The sequence below is a fragment of the Metopolophium dirhodum genome, chromosome 2 (genome assembly GCF_019925205.1).
Source record: "Metopolophium dirhodum isolate CAU chromosome 2, ASM1992520v1, whole genome shotgun sequence".
Lineage (NCBI taxonomy): Eukaryota > Metazoa > Arthropoda > Insecta > Hemiptera > Aphididae > Metopolophium > Metopolophium dirhodum.
This window is the reverse complement of record NC_083561.1, coordinates 32,867,895-32,878,600: the sequence shown is the minus strand read 5'-3', so window position 1 is coordinate 32,878,600 and position 10,706 is coordinate 32,867,895. Positions and strand designations below refer to the sequence as shown.

General features: G+C 35.7%; 2 protein-coding genes across 2 annotated transcripts; one reads left to right on the top strand and one right to left on the bottom strand.

The window, feature by feature from the left end:
• Nucleotides 1-2,646: 2,646 nt before the first annotated feature.
• Nucleotides 2,647-3,750, bottom strand: LOC132938584 (GATA zinc finger domain-containing protein 15-like). The gene has a single exon (XM_061005501.1). The coding sequence runs from the start codon at nt 3,748-3,750 to the stop codon at nt 2,647-2,649; it is 1,104 nt and encodes a 367-aa protein (XP_060861484.1).
• A 4,632-nt stretch (nt 3,751-8,382) lies between these two features.
• On the top strand, nt 8,383-9,018 carry LOC132938901 (uncharacterized). The gene has a single exon (XM_061005890.1). It carries the CDS (start codon nt 8,383-8,385, stop codon nt 9,016-9,018), a length of 636 nt encoding a protein of 211 aa, XP_060861873.1.
• The last annotated feature ends 1,688 nt before the right edge of the window (nt 9,019-10,706 follow it).

Below are 10,706 nucleotides of genomic sequence, written 5' to 3'. Positions count from 1 at the left end.
CTTGCCCCGGACACTTACCACCCTCCCTTGTTCATTAGTCTATCTCTCAATGCCGAACCCATTGCTCAAGCTCCACTCATTTTACGACTTCAAAACTGGTGATTACTCCTCCATATCTCACTTCCTCAACTCTTTTAATTGGAAGTCTACTTTCTCTGCTTACTCCATTAACGATGCCGCATCCGTTTTTAATGACGCCCTTCTTACTTTAATCGATAAGTTTATCCCACTCACATTGTTTAAAACACCTAAATTTCCTCGCTGGGTTTCCCCATTACTCAAAAACATGATTATAACCAAGAAACGTGCTCACATAACCTTCAAACGTTCCAACCTTGCTCTTGACTATACGATATTCTCTCAACTGCGTGCCAAATGTAAACGTCAGTCCAAATTTGATTATTCTCTTTACATCAAAAAGACCGAAAATGCCATCTCAACCAATTCTTCTCACTTCTGGAAATTTACTAAAGATTTAAAATCTAACCCTCCAATCCCTTCTACTGTTCATCTCCATGACGAATCAGCCTCTTCCCCTGTTGATTCAGCAAATCTATTCTCTAAATATTTCCTATCCGTTTTCAAGCCTCCTCTCCCCTCACCATCTAGTACCCATTTAGATAATCTATACCCATATTATCTACCGTCAAACTGCCACTTCAGTCTTGATGACGTCCATTCTGCACTTGCTTCACTAAAAAATAATAATTCTAACGGGCCAGACGGCATCTCTGCTCGTCTACTATATAGTTGTCGGCATGCTATTGCCCCTCCAGTCTTCATCCTGTTCAGACGCTCCCTAGACGAAGGCATTGTCCCCGATATATGGAAAACCTGTTCTATCACCCCCATCTTCAAGGCTGGTGACCGCTCTGACGTTTCCAACTATAGACCTATTTCTATCTTGCCTCACCTGGCCAAACTCCTTGAATCCATTGTTTATTCCTGTATTAAAAGAAGCCTCAATCACATAGTTATTGACTCTCAACATGGTTTCCGTCCTGACAAGTCAACCATCACCAGTAGCATTTCTTTCACCACCTACATACTAAACAGTTTTGAAGCAAATAGTCAAGTTGACACAATCTTTACTGACTTCAAGAAAGCGTTTGACTCAGTAGACCATGGACTTCTCATTGCCACACTTGACTCGCTCGGTATCGGCCAACCACTCATCTCCTGGTTCGCATCCTACTTAACATCTCGTAGACAATTTGTTAAACTAAAAGGAGCCGTTTCAGAGTTGTCAGTAATTTCCTCTGGTGTTCCACAGGGAGGTCATCTGAGTCCTCTTCTTTTTATAATATTTGTAAACTCCATAGATAAGTGTTTCTCTTTTGCCAAGGTTCTCCTATTTGCGGATGACATAAAAATTTTTTGTAAAATTGACTCACCCTCTGACTGCCTTTTATTACAAGCCGAATTGGATGATTTCTTCGTTTGGACGCGTCACCTTAACCTGCCCCTCAACTTGGACAAATGTCACGCTATGACTTTCTCTAGGAAACGTAGCCCCTTACTACACTCATACCACCTTGGCAGCTCCCCCCTCTCTCGCGTCCATCTTATCAAAGGCTTCTTTCTATCGCCCACACTCTCCTTCAAACACCACTTAAATGTCACTGTTGGTAAGAGCTTGAAGATCCTTGGATTCATCAAACGAAACACATCCCACTTTACCTCCACCACCTGTCTCCGTACCCTCTTCTTCAGCCTTGTCCGTTCCATCCTCGAGTAGGGATACACGCGCTATACCACAATTACCATCCGATGGTACGTTCTCAAGCTTAACGAACTTTGAAGCTAAAGAAGTTATTGATTTATTTAGTGTTTCATAAGTATCATTTATTTTATTACTATTAAAAATTTTATCTGTTTCACATAGAGTTACATTGTTTATTTCAAAATGTTTTTCTATAATATTTTTATTATAATCCCCCCACTCTTCATAAGGGTCATGAACTTGTTTAGCTAATTTTTTTAACAGTATAATATTATCATTTTGCTCGTTTAAAATTGAATTATTTACTTTGGTATTTCTAGTATTTACTTTGATTTTATTTTCCTTAGTTTCTGTAGATTCTTTATGTTGTTTAAAACTATCGTCTAAAATTTCACAAATATTTAAAATATCATTTTTAGCTCCAATTTTAAATTTTACTTTATTATTTATATTTTTGTACATAACTATTTCTTTATTAAAAAAATCTAATTGTACTCTATATTTACTCAAAAAATCTGTACCAAGTAACGCTGGTCCAGCAAGATTAGAAACTAATACAAACTGGATTGGGAAAATTAAATTGTGAAATAGTATATTAATATCCATTTTTCCTTCTACTTTTAGAATCGAGCCATTAGCTGTATGAACTCTAACATTTTTTGTATCGATAAAGGCATTTTTTATTTGAACTTGTTCGATGTTAATAACAGAAATAGTTGCACCTGAATCTAATATGAAAGGGGTTTCTTTATTATTTATAAATCCAACTACTTCTAATCTAATAGCTGGAATAGGTACCTCGTTAACATTCTCAGTACAGCTAGAAATCTGTTCAGCATTCCTTTCATTTGAATTTTTAAGTGCGTCAAAATTAGGATTTTTCATAAAATTGTCAGGAGGTAGCCTAATGTCTACCTCACGACTTACATGTTTTTTTGATTATTAAATGTTTTTTTATTCGATGGATCATTATTTTGACCCGAGTAAGGGCCTTGGTTGGTGTTTTCGGGTAAGTGATTTGATTGATTATGATTATTCATATTATTATCTGGCTTATAATGCTGATTTGAATAATTAAACTTTTTATTATCAAAACTTTGGTGTAGTGAATTATAAAATTTACTTTTATTAACATTATTCATGGTATGTGGTTGTTGAAAATTATTATTATTTTTAAAACCTGTGTTACGATTTTGATTATCCGTGAACTGCCTGTTATTAAAATGTTGTTTACCATTAAAGTTTTCATTTGACTGGTAATAATTATTTCTATCAAATTTATTATTCTTAAAATTATTTGAGTCGTTAAAGTTTCTTTCTCTATTTGTATTATAATTCTGATATTTATTGTTATTATTGTTATTATAATTATATCTTTTAAAATTATTGCGATTATTATTTGTATAGCCATTATTATTATATGATAATTGATTAGCAACAAAAGCATTTTGTTCTACCAGTTTTTGATTTAAAGATTCTATTTCTGCTTTAAGAGCATCAAAATTATGAGTGTTATTTCGTTCATTTACCGTTGCTTTTGCTGATTCTACCTTACGCAAATTTTTTTGTAAGTCCGAGAGTGTATGATTATTCATTAATGCGACTGGGTTATAAAAATCGGGTGGGAGTGCTTCCAATATTAAATCAATTTTTTCCGTGTCCGTCATTTTAGGGTTAACTTTATGGGCTAATAATTGGAAATCCGCTAGAAATTGCGAAACTGTTTTTCTTGTTTGTTTTCTGTTTGTTAATTTTGCTTTAAGCATTCTGGTCCTCCCCGGTGAAATGAAATATTCCTTGAGTGCTAGTTCAAAATGACTCCATGTTGGTGTAGGATTATTTATGATATAATTTTGATAGAATGCCTTTGCGCTTTTTTTGAGATATATTGGGACATACATTATTTTTTTATCATCAGACAACTCATTAGCCACAGATATTAAATTATAATTTTCAATAAATTCGTTGACACATTCGTCTGGTTCGCCACTATAAAATTCGGGTTTAAAAAAAATTGGTTTGGACATGTTGACAATTTCTAGTCTATCGTTAATATTAATTGGGTCAGCTAAATCAGTATCCCTCTTTTTTGAACGCGTTATAACAGGTGATCTCCGCTCAATATTAAAAGGTTTAGGTATAAAATCTGGATCACTATCGTTATCGTCCTCACTTTGATTTTTGTTTAAAATAGATCTTACTAAAAGTCGTAATTCTACGGTTTCGCTATTTTTTGAAAATTCCTTATTTAAAAATTTGTATTAGATCGTCTTTAGATAAAAAATAATAAAGGTACAAGGATTTAGGTACAGAAAGTAATTCAATCTTTTCCTCTAACGACTTCTGTGTAAATTCTTCTTTTTTGAGTTTACTTGGAAGTTCTAACGAAAAAAGAATTCCAAAGTCAAGTTTAGCGATTTCTATAACGTCACTGGGTAATTTTATATTCCTACTCTGAGAAAAAGCTTCAGCGATCTCTGAATACTTAACTGTTTTAATATAAGATATACATACGTTTGGCGTTAAACTACAGACATCTATAGACTTATCCAAGCTTAAAATTGACCAAGTACGTTGAGAAATATGAATGGTTTGATTATTACCCGCTCTTTTAAAATAATACTTAAACATTTGCTAAAAAAAAATAGATTTTTATAATTATACTATATTGTTTAAATTAAAATTTTTGAAAATAATAAATAATGTGGCTTCCAAATTAAATATTGTCATTAAACAAACAAAGACGCAAACTGTTCCTTGATAAGTACCAAAATCGATATAATTGTGCTAGTAATTATGAACAATTATGGGGGATTAAATATTTGTTAAATATTTGCCCGGCGCCTCCACCAAATTGCAACACACCTCCTCGGCTGTCAAACCCAGTGGCTGTCGATATTTATACCTAACTCTATCCAGTTAAGGAGTAGTTGGTTGGCTATTCCCACTACACGAACCGGTCCTTAGATCCGGGTTGTTGAATTGATATAAATAAAGTTTTCTGAGTTATATTTTACAGGTCCTAGAAACTTATGACCTGCGTTCATAAACTAACACAATTAACACGATATAGCAACGAATACAATGTTTTATTCAAGACTAAAATAATTATAATATTATAACCAATAAAATACACAATCACCTGAGTAACCCTGTTCTTAAGGGTAGTATATTGAAGATAACAGGAGTAGCGGAGTACGAGTTGAACAATACTGAATTATTATAATTTAACTATTAGGTACGTTATTATATACTTAAATTTAATCAATTAATTACGTTTAATAATATTATAAATATGACTATAGTAGACTGATGTATAGTCTCTATTTCACGGTTCAAAACTCGACTGGCTGCTATGCCAATAATATATATGCTCGTACTCTACGTTCCTGTTTTCTGTTTACCTAAGCAAATTCGCCGAGTGTGACATAAATGACGAGTCAGTAAACTGCGAATCGTTACACCATAATCTATATATATAAAAGGAGACAAAAATGTATAACATTGCATCAGTTGAGAACGGCTGGGCCGATTTATTTGATTTTTTTTTAAATGATAGAGAATGTCGGGGAGCGGGTTTATAGCATAAATTATGGATCTAACTCCTGTGTTCAGAATATTTAGAGACAAAAACTGATTTACGCCAGTGGCACCCTCTAGCAGATAAAAATATAAATAATAATAATACAAATATCGATAATAGCAGGGCTTGAAATCGATTTTAAATATCGATAAAAATTGAAAAAAAAATACAAAAAAAAAAATATATTTTTATATTCTGGTTGATATACATTTTTGATTATAGACACTTATAACTTTAGAGTAAACAAATATAATAGTTGGCACATTATTCATTATACTTTGGAACATATGTTATTTATGAATTTTTTCAATCAAAAACGACTGTATTGTGTTTTGGAGAGAATTTTTATGCTTGAATCATGCCTCCTATGAGAAGAACAAACATTGGAAGGCGTACACGTAATGCAAGAAACTGTGATAATGTCAAACGCAAAAGGAACGGGCAGAAGCAAATGAATTGAGACGTGCTCATAATACACAGGCCCGTGCTGCACAAACGCTGCCTCAAATTTGACAACATGTTAATATAAGAAGAAGAAGTTCAGATGTAGCCTTGAATTGCGTTGCTTTCGAATACGATTCCGCAGTCGCTTACAAAGATTTTTTGTGTGTTGATATCAGTTCATTATCTATATAATACATACACTATAAGTTTCTTTGGCTTATGCTGCGCTGGTGGCAAGGTCAAATTACCAGTTTTAGCTCAACCACCAGAGCCATTGTATTCGTTTCTCTATGGAAATACAATCTAATCAAAACATTTCCTGGCGAACACACAAAAATTTAACGGTAGTTTTCAAATGACGTCAGTTGTTGAACAACCAGGCTACAACCCGAGTTATAAGGTAATGGCGTTTGTAATAATAACACATTTTTTTTTTTACAAATGACCATTTAAATATTCAGATTCAAGGACAAATTCACTATCGAGCAGGCGCTTTGTTACCACAACCAAACGAAGATCATAAGTTCCATCATAGTTCCTTCAGTAATATTTCGTTGGTAATTCGGAAAATGAACTAGAACAGCGGTGTTAAATTTTTCCTGCGAATAAATGTGAAATAATCGGACAATTGCAAATTCTTCTGCATGAGCATAATGAATTGGTCAGATTGTTCAAAACCGCATTGGACACAATGCATTCTGACGACCACAAAATCATTATCAGAGCAGACAAAAGACGCAATGGAAGTCATGCAAGACAATTCAATGCTCCCACTATCAATGAAGTCGCAGTGGTGATTGTTGGCGAAAATGTGGCATCACGCGATATTGTTCTTAAGCGTCGCGATGGTGGACAATTGCAGCGCGTGTACGAGACTCATCGGTCATATGATGCACACTTCAATACCCGTTGATGATCTGTCGAGGAGAGGATGGCTATTTAAATATAAAGATGGTCAACCTAATGACAGGTTTGTTTACAGATCATCATTTCTTTTTCATACTATAACTAAGTTTGAATTCATATTTCAGGAGAAGAAACGAATAAAAATGTCAGCTCAATGAATTGTTATGCATATCGATTGATGATTCGACAAGATGTTGACAATCATCTATTGAGATATCGCTGGTTGTTTCAACAGTACTGCGTCGACATGTACGTCAAGGTCGAAACGGAGCGTCTCAATTTCATTCGCTTCAATCAGTCAAAGTTACGATCAGATGAGTACATCCACTTGCGTAATGCCATCGCTACCGAAGGAGACGCGGCCAACATTGGTCGTTTGACTAATCTCCAAGCTACTCATATTGGAAGCCCGCGCCACATGCATGAATATGTTCAAGATTCGATGACATACGTGTGGAATTACGGACGCCCTGATTTGTTCATCACGTTTACTTGCAATCCGAAATGGTCCGAAATTACAAATCAGTTGCTGACAGGACAAACACAAAGTGATCGACATGACATCACTGCACGAGTATTCAAATAAAAGATCGTAGTACTCATGAATTACGTCGTTAAGCAGAAGGTCTTTGGCGCAATCCGTTGTTGGATGTACTCGGTTGAATGGCAGAAGCGTGGTTTACCACATGCGCACATTCTGCTTTGGATGTTTGACAAGGTCCGACCAGATCATATTGATTCGATCATTTCTGCCGAAACACCAGATCCAGAAACAGATCCTGAGCTGCATTCTGTTGTGACAACGAACATGATACATGGCCCTTGCGGAGCTCAGAATCCTGGGTCACCGTGCATGCAAAACGGAAACTGCACAAAGCGTTTTCCGCGTCTGTTTGTAGCTGACACAATCAGTGGAATCGACGGATATCCATTGTATCGGCGTCGTTCTCCAGATGACAACGGCAGATCAATCATAATGCAAGTCAAAGGGAAAGATGTCGTCGTCGATAATCGCTGGATCGTTCCATATTGTCCACTTTTGTCGAAAACGTTCTCAACTCACTGCAATGTTGAGTATTGCAACTCCATAAAATCTATCAAATATGTGAACAAAGGGAGTGACATGGCTGTGTTTGGCATTGATGATCCAAATGCAAACGATGAGGTGATGAAATTCCAACTTAAACGTTACGTGAGTTGTAATGAGGAAATTTGGCGGCTGTTTTCATTTACAATTCATGAACGTCACCCGACTGTCGTACATTTGGCAGTTCACCTAGAGAATGCAGAAGCGATCCGTTTGCGAGGACTTTACAATATTCAGAAATGCCACGCTATTATACATGGAATGCTGCATCAAAGAAGTTTCAACGTAGGAAGAAAGGTGATGCTGTTGCTGGCTTCGCTGATGTCTATTCGTCTGATTCCCTCGGACGAATATACACAGTTCATCCACGCCAAGACCAATGCTTCTGTCTTCGCTTACTTTTGGTGAACGTTAGGGGCCCAACATCCTTCAATTCCCTGCGTACTGTGGATGGTGTACTGTGCGCCACTTTCCGGGAAGCTTGCCAATGCTTGAATTTGCTCGAAAACGATTCACATAGGGACTTAACACTCGCCGATGCAACCGTTTCTGCGCCAGAAAATCAAATTTGTACGTTGTTTGCGATCATCATAGCCATTGTTCCCAAGCATTGAGGTCAATTATAACAATCTTGATTGGATGAGTGAACAGGCAATACTAGCAGCGAGGAATAAGGATGTCGATAGCTTGAATTTTACCATTCAGAGTAAAATTGCTGGAGAATTTCGTTCGTACAAATCCGTTGACAGCACGACCGACGAAAACGAAGCGGTCAACTATCTGACAGAATTTTTGAACTCACTTGATGTGCCAGGAACTCCGCCGCATAATTTACAGGTAAAAGTGGGATCGATCATTATTATGTTGCGGAATCTAAATCCTCCTAAATTGTGCAATGGTACACGATTGTCCGTCAAGAAACTAATGAACAATGTAATACAATCAACGATCATCAAGGGCAATTTCAAAAGAGAGGAAGTCCTTATCCCACGAATTCCGATCATTCCAACAGATCTTCCATTTCAGTTTAAGTGGATTCAGTTTCCCGTTCGATTGGCTTCTGCGATGACAGTCAATAAATCGCAAGGCCAATTGTTGGAAGTCTGTGGGATCAATTTCCATGTTTTTCGCACGTGCAGCTGTACGTTGCCAGTTCGCGTGTTGGCAAACCGTCTTCGTTGTTTATTTTTGCACCAGAAAACAAAACGAAAAACATTGTTTATCAAAATGCACTCAAATGATTTCTGTAACAATTCATTTACATGGAATTCTTGAATTTTATTATCACTCTAGAGTTTATTTGAAGGCGTTAAGTTCACCGGGTCCACTTAATTTGAAAAAAAACTCTTAGGCAAAACAACGTTTGCCGGGTCAGCTAGTTTATATATAAATGTGGTTACAATGACATAACATATTCCGATGATTTTTACTTATATATTTCGTTTGCATATATACCCAATTTATATACAGCAGCATGTTTTTTTGTGATTTCTGATTATTGATTTTGTCAGTTGTGTCCAAGAATCACCTCAGGATGAGATAAATGGAGTTATTTTTATTTTGCATGTTTTTGCATATTTTGGATGAAATGTATGTATATTAATGCATATTATATTTAATAAAATGAATATTATTGCATATTTTGATTATAAGAATGCGAAAAATGCATGTCTTATAGAATATTCCATAAAACTTGGTTTTTTTTGTCAAATATAAATTTTATTTTTATGAATACAATCCTATGGTACAACAATAGGTATGCGAAAAAAAATTGAATAGTTTGACATTCACTTTGGAAAATTTAAAAAAATATGTCGTCGTAGCATGTAAACACACGTAGTGAATGTGAATTATAAATTTTATTTCTAAATTTATTTTTTTTTTCTGAATTATATTATATTAAGACAAACAGCCAATCACTGATGTATTTCAAGTTTCAACAAATAAAATAAAATCACCTTAGCTCACTGGTATAAATTAAAATCACGCGGTACATACCTAGCAAATATAAGTCAAAGTGATATCGATCGTCAAACACCACCCCGAAGAAATACAATCCAATCGCGGAAGGCAATCATCACTACCTACGCACGAGGTAAGTGATTTGACAAATATTATAATAATGTAGATAATATAAATATAATTAGGTAGGTATAGCACAGTAGCAGAGAGATCTTACGTGGATGAACGAGCAATATAATAACGTAATTTTACACGATTTCCAAATACGTATAAATATACATACACATCCATACATACACACAATCCCTCTTACTAATACAAATAGACCTACTAAAACACATTGTCGTAGCGGGGGTTATTGAACCTTTTTTGCTCCGAAGGACACAGGCAACTGGTCTCATCAGACGCGTTCCTTTGCCCGTTGGAGCAGGTCATCAACCCCGCATATTCATTGTACAATACTCATCATCTTTATAATATCGTGTTTAATATATACTCATTTCACATAATATCCTTACCTTCCCTTACCGCGTATTTTCTTCTTACTACACATTGATGTTATTTAAATGATTATATTCTTGTAAAGTACGTATGCCTACAGTTTAAGGACGTATCGTTACACATACGACTCGAGACTTTTCGCAAACATTTACAAAACATAATATTATATAAGATACTAAGGTACTCACCAATTTGTACAAACAGCTGGTGTCGTTTGTTACTTCACCACATATGTTGTTGAGTCGTTGGTTTGAAATGAGAATCCTTATATCTTTTCGGCGGACCTAAGACGAAGCGGACTATAATTAGTATAACAGCCACGGGCCGGCCACTTTGACCACCGCGGCGGAGAATGTAATTCTTGACATACAAGCGCATCAACGCGTGCCAGTAGTCTATTGGCTCGCATATGACGACGTTTCAGACGGACTATACACACCGAATTATCACCAGACGGCGACGGTACCGAGCGAATCGCACTAGGGCGGTATAATCGTGCT